At 42.2% G+C, this 16,523-nt stretch overlaps 1 protein-coding gene across 1 annotated transcript in view; it reads left to right on the top strand.

Moving 5' to 3' along the window:
- LOC127440580 (guanylate-binding protein 1-like) overlaps positions 1-14,671 on the top strand; it is a 29,876-nt gene extending 15,205 nt beyond the window's left edge. Inside the window, exon 8 of the mRNA XM_051697266.1 lies at positions 14,555-14,671. Within this exon, the coding sequence (XP_051553226.1) occupies positions 14,555-14,671 (117 nt within the window). The remainder of the gene's footprint in view (positions 1-14,554) is intronic.
- The last annotated feature ends 1,852 nt before the right edge of the window (positions 14,672-16,523 follow it).

Below are 16,523 nucleotides of genomic sequence, written 5' to 3'. Positions count from 1 at the left end.
GAGCGGTTGTATCGAGTGACACAGGACACTCGGACCAAAGAGGATACAACCCAACTGTTGATTCCAAGGAGCCGTCAGGAAATGGTATTCCAGGCGGCTCATTATAATCCCATGGCAGATCACCTAGGAGAAAGGAAAACACTGAACCGTCTAATACCCCGTTTCTATTGGCCGGGCATTGGCGGCGATGTCCGCAGGTGGTGTGCGGCATGCTGTGAATGCCAGCTGGTTAACCCACCGGCCACCCCAAAAGCGCCATTGCGCCCTCTCCCTCTGATCGAGGTCCCCTTTGAGAGAATTGGAATGGACCTCGTCGGGCCATTAGAACGGTCAGCACGCGGACATCACTTTGTATTGGTCCTAGTGGACTATGCAACGCGATATCCGGAAGCAGTGATATCCGGAAGCAGTGCCTCTTCGCAACATCTCGGCACGCAGTTTTGCGGAGGCACTCTTCAAAATTATCTCCCGGGTGGGGATTCCGAAAGAAATCCTCACCGATCAAGGCACAACATTTATGTCACGAACACTACGCGAACTGTACGAGTTATTAAATATTAAATCAATTCGCACCAGTGTATACCATCCTCAAATGGATGGCCTGGTGGAACGATTTAATAAAACCCTCAAAAACATGATTCGTAAATTCTTGCACGATGATTCTAGAAATTGGGATAAATGGCACGACCCCCTGTTATTTGCAGTACGAGAGGTCCCGCAAGCCTCCACTGGCTTCTCCCCATTCGAGCTGCTGTATGGGCGACGCCCACGCGGCGTGCTTGATGTAATGCGAGAGGCCTGGGAGGAAGGACCTTCAAACAGTAAAAATGAAATTCAGTACGTTCTTGATCTTAGAGCAAAACTCCACACCTTGGGGCAACTAACACAAGAAAATTTGCTCCAAGCTCAAGAACGACAGCACCGTCTGTATGACATGGGAACTCAGCTAAGGGAATTTGCACCAGGAGATAAAGTGCTTGTATTGCTTCCCACATCGAGCTCTAAATTACTCGCCAAGTGGCAAGGACCCTTTGAGGTCACACGACGAGTGGGAGATCTCGATTATGAGGTTAAACGAACCGATAGAGGGGATGCACGTCAAATATACCACCTCAATCTCCTGAAATTGTGGAGGGAGGCAGTTCCCGTGACGTTGGCTACGGTAGTTCCCGAGAAGGCGGAGCTCGGACCGGAGGTGAGTTCAAAACATAAACAGTTCACCCCGGTCACTTGCGGAGACCACCTCTCACCGAGCCAACTCGTGGAGGTTGCTAGGTTGCAACAGGAGTTTGCAGATGTGTTCTCCCCTCTACCGGGACGTACAAACCTCATCCATCACCACAATGAGACCAAGCCGGGGGTCGTGGTACATAGCCGCCCCTACCGACTACCCGAACACAAAAAGAAAATTGTTCGGGAAGAATTGGATGCGATGCTTGATATGGGGGTAATAGAAGAATCCCACAGTGATTGGTCCAGTCCAGTTGTTCTAGTGCCTAAGAGCGACGGGTCTGTGTGATTCTGTGTGGATTATAGGAAAGTCAACGCGGTGTCTAAATTTGATGCATATCCAATGCCTCGCGTTGATGAGTTGCTTGATCGGTTGGGCACTGCTCGTTTTTATTCGACATTGGATTTGACGAAGGGTTATTGGCAGATCCCCTTGACACCAATTTCCCGTGAGAAAACCGCCTTCTCCACACCGTTTGGATTACATCAATTTGTGACACTTCCGTTCGGTTTGTTTGGAGCCCCGGCTACGTTTCAGCGTCTCGTGGACCGAATACTCAGACCGCATTCAGCTTACGCCGCTGCCTATTTAGATGACATCATCATTTATAGCAATGATTGGCAGCGGCATATGCAACATCTGAGGGCGGTTCTGAGATCGCTGCGCCAAGCGGGACTCACAGCGAATCCGAAGAAGTGCGCGATTGGACGGGTGGAGGTACGGTATCTGGGGTTCCACTTGGGCCACGGGCAGGTGCGTCCCCAAATTGACAAGACAGCGGTGATTGCGACCTGCCCGAGACCCAAGACCAAAAAGGGGGTGAGACTGTTCCTGGGGCTGGCTGGCTATTATAGAAGGTTCGTGCCTAATTATTTGGACGTCACCAGCCCGCTGACTGATCTCACTAAAAAGGGAGCTCCAGATCCGGTCCAGTGGACGGAGCAGTGTCAACGGGCATTCACGCAAGTTAAAGCCGCACTTTGCGGGGGGCCGCTTTTACATTCACCTGACTTCTCTCTCCCTTTTTTTTTACAGACAGACGCTTCAGACAGGGGGCTGGGGGCCGTACTCTCGCAGGTGGTGGAGGGGGAGGAGCGCCCGGTGCTGTACATTAGCCATAAGCTCTCGTTAAGGGAAACTAAGTACAGCACCGTGGAAAAGGAGTGTCTCGCCATCAAGTGGGCGGTCCTCACTCTCTGATACTACCTGCTGGGGCGGGCATTCACCCTCTGCTCGGATCACGCCCCACTCCAGTGGCTCCACCACATGAAAGATACTAACGCCCGGATCACCCGTTGGTATCTGGCTCTTCAGCCGTTTAAGTTCAAGGTGGTCCACAGACCGGGGGCGCAGATGGCTGTCGCCGACTTCCTTTCCAGGAATGGGGGGGAGTGGTAGGCAGGCCGGATGCCGCCCCGGCCTGAGTCGGGCGGTGGGGATATGTGGCAGCGGGGGCATGGTCAAGCATCTCTCCGGAGAGAGAAAGCGGTAAGGGCGCTTACACCTGAGCTAGATTATGTCTAACACCTGTCTCTGTCTGAGTACGGGGAGAGCGGCATAAATAGAGCCAGACCGCAAGTAGACGAGAGAGAGAGCCTGGGCACTGATTGTGAAGCCAAGAGTTTATTGTTGCAAAGTTGAGTTATTTTGTGAAGTAGCTTGTGGACTTTTTAGACTGAGTTATTGAACAGCGTAAAAGCCTTGAAGGACTGTATTTGCTGCAGTGAGGAAAATAAACGCTTACCTGAACCAGGAAAAGCTGCTTCTCGCCTCCTCTTTACAGTTGGCTTGCAAAATTTTGATGTCTAGATCACTAGTGAAAGTGGAATGCATCATTGGTACGATGCTCACTTTGGTATCTCATTCACCTATGTGTGGGCTATGAATTACTTCTTTTGCTGCCCACTTTGCTACTTCATCTGCAAGCCTGTTTCCCTTTGCTTCTTCTGAGTCACCAGTGGTATGGCCTGCCACTTTGATTACTGCTAATTTGGAAGGCAGCTGTGCTGTTTTAATCAAATCAGCTACCACATTGTGACGTGATACTGGTTTTCCATCTGAAGTTTTATAATTTCTTCCAATAATTTTGCTAAATCATGCACTACCCTATATGCATACTTTGAATCTGTATATATATTTATGCATTGGTCTTTTGCCAATTGACAGGCTCTTGTTAACGCTACTAGTTCAACAGCTTGTGCTTATTTGTATGGTAATGAATATGCTTCAATAATTTGATTGGGTAGCTCTTTAATTGTGTAACCACACCAGTACACATTTTCATTTGGTTTATAGCATGAGCCATCTACATACCAGTGTCTCCCCTCTTGAAGAGCGGATGCAGAAACAACACTGCATGCAGTGGAAACCTGTATTCTCTCCGTTCAATCATGTGAGTCATGCTCGAAAGTGCCCTGAACCAACAAATCATGTAAATGAATCACTGGTCCATGGACCACACTGGTTGGTTTTAGAGTCAAATTAGCAATAGATGTTAAAATAGCTTCACAACCAGACCGTTTTTGTGCAGTCATGTATTATGTTGAAATATAGTGAGTTGTGTGCGCACAGTCAGAGGATGTGAAAGCACAACTCGTTCTGCATCCTGTACCATCATCGCTGTTGCAGCCACTGCTCACAGACAACCAGGGAAGCCCTTTGCAACTGAATCGAGAGTTTTAGATAAATACACCACCAGGCGGTAAGAACCCTGTGTTCCTGGACAAGGATTGCTGTAGCAGTCCCCCCAGCCTCGTGCACGTACAGATGGAAATGCCTGCTGTAGTCTGGAAGACCAAGCGCTGGTGGTTTCCCAAGGCATTAATTCAGATGTTTAAATGCCAAGTCCATTTCCGTAGTCCATTGGATTGCATCATCATTGTTCAGTGTTGCGAAATTGTCTTGATTCGATCTGCAGACATGCATACAGTCCCCTTTGTTAGCACATGTCCAAGGTATTCAACCTTTTGTTTGACCCACTGTAGCTTCAATTAATAACTGATGCTTTTCTGCAATCCTCTGATGTTTCAGCAGTAACCATGATGTTGTCGGCATACTGCAACAGGCATGTGTCAGGTGGCAGTTTCACATCCTGTAATGTACAGTGCAGAACAGTTGAGAAGACAGCCGGAGAATCTCTTTACCCTTCTCCATTTATATTGTTGGCCCCCATAGGTGAATGTGAACAATGGCTGGGTCACAAGTGAAACAGATACACTGAAAAAGGCAGAACATAAATCAATTACAGTAAAATGACCATGTGTTGATGGTATTGAATTAATAATTGTTTATACATCTGGGACTATTGGATAATGTGGTTCAATTAAATCATTCTTGTGTCAATCTCCAAGTTCCGTTAGCCTTTCTCACAGGATTTATTGGAGTATTGTATGGAGAGTGTGTTGGTATTAGAATACCTTGTTCAATCAATTGCTCAGTGATTGGCCTAATACCTTCTTTCTTTTCAATTGATAGTGGATTTTGCTTACAGTATACTGGAGTGGTTACAGCTAATTTAGCTGTATATGGTTTCCATCTATAAGGCCAGCTTCGACTTTGTGCTGAGCCCATAGTCTGGGGTTAATTATTGCTTATTGTTGCATTCCGCTCACTTTCTCCCCCACACCTCCTGTAGGCACAGTGACTGAATACAGAGCAGGAAACATGAGTTCCAGAGAAGCATTATCAAAAACTATTTTTTTGCACCTATTTTATGCTATAGATCTCGGCCCAGTAAACAAAATGGAGAGTCTGGTGTGATTACAAAAGCATGCATTTTGAACAAATCAGGCAAAAGATCTTGTTTACAGCCTGATAATTTGATTAGAAATTCTGTCATATGTCTGAACACCTGTGGGTTAACCCATTTAAAATCTAGTGTTCGTTTTAACATTATCTTACCGTCTTTCCCTTTTTCTTGTGATCTTAATTTCGTGGATTTGGCTGCTTTAAATTTTATTTCCGGTAGATCGTGTGTGCTAGCCAATTCGGGGACTTCGTCAAATAATTCTTTCTCGGTCACCTCAAATGATTTTTCATATAGTTATAATCCCATTCTGGGTTGCCCCATCCTTTGTTCACCATTGAATTGGCATTGTCTAAATCTATCTTTTTGAACGACCCCTCTCGTGGAAAAGGATCGAATTGCGTTTTTCCCTCTGACCATCCGGCCAGGTTACTGACAAACGGTTCGGTTCCAAAACATTTGTTATTTCTAAAAATCCAATGTACAGGTGTTTTGCCTCTTATTGGTCTACTTTTCGTTTGTCCCATTTTGTTCAAACAACAAAAATGTATCTTGTTTTGATTTTTGGTATGAACATCATCCACTTCATCCTTTTAAACTGTCTTCAACAACAAAGATCCTCACCTCTCGTGAGATCTGAATTATCGTACTGCAACTAGTGACACGTACCGCAGTTGTGTCACAGACGGATCCTGACCATCGCAGAGATACAAGGAGTTTAACTGGAATTGTTCGTTCTACGACTAGTGACACATACTGCAGTTGTGACACAGACGGATTCTGACCATCGAAGAGATACAAGGAGTTTTAGTTTAATCATTCTATAACAATGTTTAATAGATATCTCACAGACAGGGAGATAAATTATAAAAAGATCTTACCTGTCCGGAGATACCCCACTTTCAGACACCAGGACTGTTAGTAAAATATGATTCAGATGCTTTATTCTGGCTTCCTCTCAGTCACTCTTCGATCAGGAGATGAATTCACCAGTGGGAAGAAAAACACGGAAACAGAATGTCACAAGCAGCTCTTCGATTTATTAAAAACAAGCAAGGGTTTTATATGGTTCTTGTCACACAAGGCTGGTTACACCCATTACCTTGAACTTTCTCAGTCTTCATATGGGGCTGTTTCCTCTCGCTTACAGAAGTACATTCTTGTCAAGTACATTTTGTGCTCAAGACAGTGCCGAAAACAAACAAAGCATATAAGTAAGCAACAGCATAAAAAGGTCACATTGTTCCATCTGAGGAATATTTCTCACTCAAAGTAATTACAGTGCAGTTCTACAGTACTATGTTGTCGCTTCAGTTCCCAGCATGCACTGCGACATGAAGAAATTACATGAATTTCTTTTTTACTATTAAATGGTTTATTTTGCTGTTGTTTTTGTCGCAGTTTTAGTTGCTTGTTTTTTAAGGTTCAGGTTCTACTTTTTATCTAAAAGTATGATTGTTGATTGTCACCATTGTTGAGTTTTGTATGCTGTTGATATCTCTTGACAATTCACAAAATCACCATTAACAGTAGAGACTCAGTATAAAAATCAGCATTGTAGAAATCTCTTTGAATGCATATAGTTCAATTACTTCTGTATTGTATAATGACATAATACTATTGCCTCATTTAGGGGCATTTGCAAGTTATGATCAGACTAATAGTCTGACCTTAAGTTTAGCTTTTTTCATTCAATAGTAACACAGTGCAAATGACTGTTTTGAACTACAACACATTAACACTGGCAGGAAGAACATTAAGAAAAAATAAATAAGGTCCCAGCCCAAGGGAACACCAATCACCACTGTAATGTATATAATGACGAGACCGCATATGGTTGAACTGAACTGCTTTACTTCTGTCAGTCTATATCAATACAGTAATGCAGTAGCACCTCACAATGTTCACTCCAATACTGCAGCATAAGCATATACACAATATACATGACATCCGCCCCCCCCCCCCTTTTTTTTTTTTTTTTTAACACTACTAGAAACTAGTAAATAATTACAATATAACTTGTACATAACATAAAAAAATAAACTTCAGTTACTCTCAAGACTCATTTACAGTCGACATCATTGACATTTTCATTTAGTCGATAATTTACTCTATTTTACTCCCGGTACCTACTAGGCACTCTGATAGGTCTACCAAATGTTGACACTCTCTCATTACTTGTGAAAAACTGTCCATTTCTCACTGGCAAATTATTTGCATTCACAGAAGCTGATGAGCTTGCACTGGCATTACTGTCCACATTGTTTTCTTGCTCTGAATTCAACTCTACCCCTGATGAAACAACAGGTAGGTCCTAAACAGTTTCAGTCTGAGTTGAAGGACACATTGTCTCCTCTGTTTTCAGCAAGTCTCTTCGGTTCCTTCTGAAGATGTGCTTGTCTGGTGTTTGATCAAGGTACGACCTTGACTGTTCATGTTTGTCAAGAATCACTGCAGGTTGCCACTTGTTATCCTGTCTAATTCTCACTCTTTGTCCTTTCTTCATTCCAGGTAGCTTTCTTGTCCCACGATCAAAATAGTGTTTTTGTTTGACTTGTCTCTTTCTCAGTCTGCTACGCACCTGTTTGAAAACTCTTGGCATCAGTAGTTTACTTGACACTGGTATCTTTGACTTCAGTCTTCTTCCCATGAGTAACTGTGCAGGGGAAAGGCCTACTCCATCCAACGGCATATTTCTGTACTCCAAAAGAGCAATGTACGGATCTCTGCCACTATCATGTGCTTTCTTCAACAAATTTTTTACAGTTTGTACTGCTCTCTCTGCTTGACCATTTGACTGCAGAAATCCAGGGCTTGAGGTGGTATGTATGAACTACCAGCTGGCTGCAAATGCTTTCATTTCAGCACTTACAAGTTGTCTACCATTGTCTGAAAAGAGCTCAGCTGGCACTCCATGTCTGGCAAACATTGACTTTAGAACGGCAATTACTTGCTTACTCGTCAATATCACTTAACATTGCAATTTCAGGGTACTTGGAATAATAGTCCACACAGAGAAGATATTCAGCATCTCTGTAGTGAAATAAATCCACTCCTACCTTTGACCATGCTCTTTCAGGAACAGGATGTGACACGAGGTTCTCTGGGATTGCTGTTTCTGTACTTATTGCAGACGTCACATGTACTCACAACATTCTCAATTTGCTTTGCCATTCCAGACCAGAACAAGACATCTCTAGCGCGTTCCTTGCACTTTACGATACCCATGTGTGCTTCATGGATTCTTTCTAGCATTTCACTTTTCATTTTGTTTGATACTATCAGTTTTTCATTTTTGAACAACAATCCATCTGTATAAGTCAGTTCCTCTCTAAATGTCCAGTACTGCTGAATGGGTTTTTGTACTTGGCTCCTTGAGTTTGGCCATCCTTTTTGAACTGCTTCTATGACTAAACTCAGTTCCTCGACATCTGCAGTTGCTGACTGAAATTGTTCTTTTATTTCTTCTCTGAAACAAGGAGCTGGTGCACTATAAAACTCACATCAAACGCTCTTGCAGGTAAGCTCTGCTCAATGCATCTGCAATGTGCAATGTCTTTCCAGCAACATGGAAACATCTAAGGCTATACCTTTGTAGTCTCATTAGCATTTTCTGTAGTCTGGATGGAGCATTATGGAGGGACTTCTTAAATATTATCTCCAATGGCTTGTGGTCTGACTCAACCTGAACACAGCGTCCACACAGGTATTGGTGAAATTTCTCACATCCATGCACAACTGCCAACAACTCTCTCAATTTGCGCATAATTTTGTTCACAGTCTGTTAGTGCTCTTGAGCCATAGTCCCTCTTGAAGGACACCGCTCCCAGACCTTGTGAACTGGCATCTACTGACAGGGTAACTGGCTTGTTCACATCATAATATTTCAACACTGGTGCTGTACTCACTAGCACTTTCAGGCGATTGAAACTATTTTTCTGTTCACTCTCCCAATGCCACTGTGTTTCTCCTTCCAGCAGCTTCCTGAGTGGTGCAGTCACTTCTGAGAGATTTGGGATGAACTTTGCCAAGTACTGTAACATGCCTAAGAACCTAAGTTTTGTCCTGTGGCTCAGGCATCTCAAGTATAGCTCTTACTTTTTCTTTGTCCGGTTTCAATCCATCTTTGCTCAGCACATGCCCTAAGTAGCTGATTTCACTCAAACCAAACCTACATTTGTCTTTGTTCAGTTTCAGTTCACTTTCTAACAGCTTTCTCAGTCTCCTGTCATATGAGTTTTTATCTTCTCCCCACATGAGAATGTCATCCATTACATTTACTACTCCTTCCAATCCATCCAGATGCTGGAACAAGCACCTTTGAAACACTTCTGGAGCCAATGAAATGCCAAACATTTGTACAAATGTCTTGTAAAACTGTACCTCCCTAAAGACGTGTTAAAGGTACATAGTTTAGCACTGTCATCATCCAGCCGAATCTGCCAAAATCCTTGATTGGCATCTACCACTGAAAATATCTTGGCTTTCGGCATTTCTGCAACAACTTCCTCAATTGATTTTAGAGGGTAGTTTTCCCTTCTTATTGCTTTGTTTAGATCTTGAGGGTCTATGCAGATCCTAATCTTCTTGTTGGGTTTTACAATTGTCACCATGCTATTCACCCATTCTGTGGGCTCGGTTTGTTTTTGATGACACCCAGATTTCCATTCGTTTCAGTTCTTTTTCAACGTTTTTTTTTCAGGGCCACTGGCACTTTCCTGGGAGGATGAATCACTGGCGTGACCTCAGGATTTATCTGAATGTGGTGGACTCCAGGAAGACAACCCAGTCCTGTGAATAAATCCTCAAATTGACTGAATGTCTGTTATGTTTTCTTTTATTTCATAAATCCTTTTTATTAAACCCAAGATGTTGCATGATTCTCTGCCCAGAATTGCACATGCATTTTGCTCTATGACTTGAAATTCCAGAGTGTAATCCTTGTCTTTGTAATGGCATTCAAGGCATTGCTGACCCAATGGCGACATCTTGTGGCCTGAATACTTCACTAGTTTGCATCATGACTTACACATTTCATTTCTGCTTCAAAGCATCCAGATCTCTTAGACAAGGCTCGAAATTGCGACCATTTTGGTCGCATATGCTCCCAAAATTTAATCTGTGACCTCAAAATATATTTGGGAGCGTTTGCACGCATGCAAATAATTGTTGTGGTGCGACCTGTTTTCATTTCTCTACAAAACGTTCGCTAATTACTGCACTATGTGCCTGCTGTGAGCTGATACAGTGACCGGTTCACCGTTCTATTCAACATTACATAACCAATTAAACTTCATCTTTACATTCCTTTAATGCAGATTTTAAATTGGTTAATATTAGCCGTCAATCACTCCCTTTCACCGCGCTCCGTTGTCAAGTGTCAGGGAGCTAACTAGCGCGTGAAATGTAAAGAGCTGAAGAGAGAAGATGAAAAGAACACAGAGATTTCTTTTGTAAGCCGCCTAAAGTTACAGATAATGTAACTCCTGGAGTTGGTGATGGCGATCATGTGGTGAATGTGGATCCACCAGTGGAAAAGAAGGCTTACAGTTTTCGGAGAGAGTGGCTGAAAGACTTTGAGTGGCTCCGCTATGAAAATGGCTTAATGCACTGCGTTCACTGTAAAGCCTGTGGGACAGAGGTTGCTTGTAACACTGCGTTTACCACTGAATCCACAGTTTAAGCACGAGAGCTTGATTAAACATGGGGAGAGCGCCAAGTACAAGAAATGCCGGGACAAGTGTGTGACAAAGAATTCAGGATCAGGTTCGATTGTTGAAGCTTTTAATCATCGGGATGCTGCCGGATGTTCCGTTCAATTGGCAGAGCTGAACGTGAAATTTAACACCGCCTACACCATCGCCGAAGAAGAGCTCGCCTTCACTAAATTTAAACCCATGTTGCAACTCATGAAAATAAACAGTGTTGAGATCAACATGACATACGCAAATGACAAGTCATATGCCAAAATCATCGGCGTGATAGCAGATACCATCTGCGAGAACACCGCAGTTAAAATATCATTGATGGAGACACCGACCTGTCTGTTAAGGGGTGTGTGATAGTTATGTCCGCATTTTGCTTGATGGACAGCCCACAAACTAGTAATGGGAAGATCAGATCATTTTACAGACTTGAATCTTTGAGTCTCGTTCAGCAAAATGAACAAATCTTTTTTCAAGTCATTTAGTTCATGTTGTTCATTTGAGCAGAATTAAATGTTACATTTTCAATAGCCAAATCCCCCCAATACGTCTACTTATGCAACCTTTGATTATAGTCCCAATAAGGAAACATTTATAATGTAGCCAAGGCCAAATTTTGAGAAACAAATGATTAGTTCACCTCTGGATTGAATAATCTTGTCCGAATCGTTTGTTCTTATGTCACATGACAAAAGAACGAACGACTCAGACCAGAAGACTCGAGAGGTGAACTAATCATTTCTGTTTCCTGTGTGAGCAATACATAGTGTATACGGCTGTCACGTAATAAACGAAGGTTGCGCAATGCACATGCGCGGTCAACACAAAATAAACGAATCACTCTCTGAGACTACTAGTTCTTCTGAGTCACATTAAAGATTCATTCAAAATGAACGAATCATTCATGAATGACCCATCACTACAACAAACATCCTCGCAATAAGATACAACTCAAATCTTTGGATCCAACCTCTCCAGTTCTCGGCTCGATTGCCTTCTAGGCTCGGAGCTCCCGGGGGTTTCAACTGCTCCATAATTTAGTGTTAGTGCAAAACTCCAAGTTTTGTCCCTTCTGACACCATGTAATGTATATAATGACGAGACCGTTGATGATTGAACTGAACTGCTTTATTTCTGTGTCTGTCTATATCAATACAGTAATGAAGTAGCGCCTCACAGGTTCACTCCAATACTGCAACATAAGCATATACACAATATACATGACAACCATAATGGAGACTTTAAATAAAACTACTATTTAGGATAATAAAACAACAAATATTTAGGATAAAAAATTAATAATAATAATAAAAATAATGTCCCCATAAATCCTGATGCAACCCAAGCATATCGTACTTATTCAAGCGCATGGCCTGATCTGTATTTCACAATTTTAGGATCCCACAATGCAGTGCAACACTGTTATTTTACATTTATACAGTATTCTTTAAAGGTTTAACTGTACTTTTTAAAATTGCATTTAGACAAGTGAAGAATGAGGGTGACCGGGTTGGATCCAGTATTGTTTTTATGTGAGCAGTGTGAACACTGACAATAAGCCACAGATCTATACTACACTTTGGGTTTTAAAATATATGGTTCAACTTCCTCCTTTCCCCTAACTGTGAACACTGTTACACTGGTGCCATAACCTGGGAATAAGGGAGGAAGAACGCCGCCATGGATCCCTCACCTCTGGAGGACGCTGTCAAGACCCTCACCAGCATCCACCAGACACAACATCAGGCCCTCCTCGAGCTGCACACAGAACAGGAGCAGCAATTCATTGCGCTCCTCCAAGCCCAAGCAGAGGACCGGCAGATGTTCCGGAGCTTGCTGCACTAGGAGGGTGCTGACGCCACGACCCCTTGACCGCACAGCCCCAGGTTCCGCTAGTCAAGATGGGCCACCAAGATGATCTGGATGCCTTCCTGGAGCTTTTTGAGTGGGGGAGGGGGTCAGTGCCACCGCCACCGCCTGGCGACGCTCTAAACGGGATCCCCTAGATCCTTTCTCTCTCTCTTACTCATTCTCTTGTCTCCCCTCCTCCCCCTGCTTTTCGTCCTGTTCCTCCTCCCCGGAAACGGGGAGAAGCCCCTCCCAAACCGACTCCTTGGCTTGGTGGATTCGGGTTTCAGCAAACCTCCATCTATCAATGCCTGGTTCAAGACGAGGCTTGGTGTGCGACATGCAGTGAATGTCAGCTGGTGAATCCGCCGGCCACCCCAAGAGCGCTTTTGTGACCACTTCCTTTGATCGAGGTCCTCTTTGAAAGAATTGGTATGGACCTCGTCGGGCCATTAGAGCGGACGGAATGCGGGAATCTCTTTGTTTTGGTTCTGGTGGACTACGCAACATGATATCCGAAAGCAGTGCCTTTTGCGCAACATCTCAGCACGTAGTGCTGGAGGCACTCTTCAGAATTATCTCCCGAGTAGGTATTCCGAAAGAAATCCTAACTGATCAAGGCACTACTTTTATGTCACATACAATACGCGAGCTGTACAAATTATTGGGTATTAAATCGATTCGGACACGCGTGTATCATCTGCAAATGGACGACTTGGTCGAACGTGTTAATAAAACCCTTAAAAACACGATTTGTAAGTTTGTGCACGAAGATGCTCGGAATTTGGATAAGTGGCTTGAACCCCTGTTATTCATAGTTCGAGAAGTCCCGTAAACCTCCATGGGGTTCTCCCCATTTGAATTATTGTATGGGCGTAAGCCTTGTCACGCTGCTGGCTTTTTTAAATACGTGGCGCTCCCATTGCAAACAACTGAAAAAATATTCCAGCCTCAGGGAAAAAATGCTTGGGTGGACACGGCCTTACTGCTTCCATATCAGGGCCCGTATTCACAAAGATTTTTATCTTATCACTTGGAGTTCTGCAAAGAGTTCCAAGCTAAGAGTTTTTGCTTAAAAGCTATTCACAGAACTGCTAAGAGCAAGTTTTACTAAAGAAATTAGTTAGGCGGAGTTGACCTTATTGCTGTGGATGAAGTCACATTTTATGAGTACGCTCTTTAAAATTGCCTGAAGTGATTGGTAGACAGGGAAGCACTATTTGTCAGCAGATTCTTCATAGACAGATAGCAGAATATATATAATATATAATATAAGATAGACAGATAGTGGAAAATATATATCAAATATAATGTGTGGTCTGGATAGAACATGTTTAGTTTGATAGATGATAGATGATTTTGCAGAAGGATAACAGAAATTTCTAATTCATCCGCACTACACGGTTTAATTTTGCCTGTGGCCAGAGAGCACAAAGCTGTCAATTTATCTCTGGTGTAACTGGGTTGTTTCGGTTCGTTGGAGAGTTAACTGCATTTCTAACTTTGCATTAATGAAATCACCGCTATTACGATACCTATTTTAAAGGTCAATGTCAATATAATAATGTTTATATTATTATAAAGTTATATTATTAAAATACATCCACTCAATTACGATCCAGGCGATACATTTTTAAAAGGTTTATGTCATAATATTTTAATACATTATTTTTTAATGTGGATTGATGACAGAAGACATGCTTTGGATCATTTGTAAGTCACTCTTAGGGATTTAGAAGTCCTCTGTTGTGGGTTTAGGACCTACTTTTAGCATTAAAATGCATTTTACGAGTCTTAAAATTAGGAGTTGCTCCTACATTTCTGCTTTAGGAGCTGCTTTTAGCCTTAAGATTTTTTTGTGAAATGGGCCCAGTCAGAAATAGTAAGAGTAGTATGGTAGTATTCCTTTCCAAACACGGCCTTCGTCATTTCAGTGAACATGTGAGCAATTCCCTCTTCAAAGTTAGAGTTTGGATCTGTGTCAGCTATTTTATTCAATAGTGTTTTTTTTCTATTGTACTGCAGGAACAGGAGGCTCTTCTACAGCAGGGCTTCCAGCAGGAGGCTTCACGCCTGCAGATGGAGATCAACAGTCTGAGATCACAGAGGAGCAGTGGAGGAGGCCTCTGCAGCATCTCCTGAAAATACATAATAAACATGATCTGCTTGATTATTATTTTTTTTATTTTATTTTTTTCACAAAAACATGTTTTTTAAATAAAGTGAAAAGGAAGCAGACAGGTAATCACTTAAATTCTTTGATTTTTTTAAATAACTGTTTAAATGTTGGCTGAGACTTTCCTTTTTCTAATATAGATTTCTTAGATTTGTGCATAATAAAAGATGTACGGTGTCCCCAAAATGTATTTGGACTCTTTTGGACATTTACATGTATTCATTTTGCTGACTCTATTATCCAAAGCATCTTACAAATACAACAACTGATTTATTCTAAGGAGCGATTGTATGACATGCTTAAAAATGTTTGAATTAAATTGCATTCTCAGAACTTACTTCATAGTTATGAGTGATTTTTGCAGTTATTTTCAAATAACCGGTCCTAAGGTGATTTTTAGTGGATGGATAAAGCAGAATTATGCACCATTCAGTTGAATTTGAATTGAGGTAGCTAGTAGGGTGTAGAATTGCAATTAAAATTTGTATTTAAGGAAGTAGAAACATATCTGTGGCTGAGACAAAATTTAGTAAGACTTTTTAGTTTAAGTAATATATAAAGATTTACTATATAAATGACACCTTACAGATGTAATTAGGGCTGCATGGTTTTTCTGATTTCTTGAAGACTACTGGCAACAAGGTTAACTGTTTGCTGTTTATTTTGACCAACAGAGAGGGCTGCTCGCTATAGCAGCTTTAAGTCATTCGTCTTCCTTTACTGATTACTTGTTCGTGCCTGTTTTGTCATTAAAACTGAAACAGGGAGCAAAAGAATAATCATCAACTTCGAGGTGATGCACAGACTAGTTATGTTAAAAAGAAGTTGTATTGTTATATATTATATAAAATAAATGCATTTAAAGTAAGTATACAACATTAATAACATGGAAAAAATAAATTAAATGTATAATAAATAGGGTGACCAGATTACTGCTTGTGGAAAACGGGACAGCCCCATTCCAGCAAAAATTAAATTGACGTATTCTTGCCTAGGCCAGATCAATGCGAATTAGAGGGTGCATCTGTAACTGTTGTCACATTGTACTTTTCGCTGGCAGCAATTTTTCTCAGTGTGCACTTGTCTTTCAAGAGTTTATCATAAAGTGCAGAGCAGTCCAGTCCAAAATTAAGATGTACGAAAAGCATTGCCCTCATGACTGTTACACTGAGTCGAGATTTATCCGGTGTCCATGTTGCGTTCATTAATGAGAACACATGCTCCACAGATACAGATGTCCCAGGCAGGCATAAAACAAACTCCACGACCTTGGCCAAGACTCAAGTTGAGGTCTTGCTCTCCAGCTCACGAAAATGTCTGTCCATCTCTCAGACACGTCCGTCTTGTTCATGTTCCACTCAGTGATGCGACAAGTGACAATGTTTTTCACACAAGCCTACTCATCAAAAAGCATGGTTTAATCAATCAAACTGAGAGTGGGGATTCTGGATTAGAAGAGTTCGAGGCTGCTCTGAATGTCTTTCCACTCTAGGATGTCTCCTAGGGCCCACTCAAATTTTTCTGTGTTCTCCAATGAGTGGCTCCAATTTCAGAGGTAATCCACCGATGCTGAATAAAAGTTTCTTACTGCACAAAAGAAATCATCCGCTCGCATGTCACCAGCTTGAACCAGGGCATCCAACTGCTTTTTAATGTCAGAGGGTATGAATGATTCCTCCAGCCTAGCCTGCAAGACTTTTCTCAGGTCATGAATGTGCAAAACTATGGCCGTGCACAACAGAATAAGCAAAAAGTCCTTCACTCATGTGCACCTTGTCAGATTCAGAGCTTTGTTCACACACAAAAAAAAAATCACTA

Source organism: Myxocyprinus asiaticus, chromosome 5, assembly GCF_019703515.2.
Source record: "Myxocyprinus asiaticus isolate MX2 ecotype Aquarium Trade chromosome 5, UBuf_Myxa_2, whole genome shotgun sequence".
NCBI lineage: Eukaryota > Metazoa > Chordata > Actinopteri > Cypriniformes > Catostomidae > Myxocyprinus > Myxocyprinus asiaticus.
The sequence above is the reverse complement of the archived record's forward strand: the minus strand, read 5'-3'. Positions and strand labels throughout refer to the sequence as shown.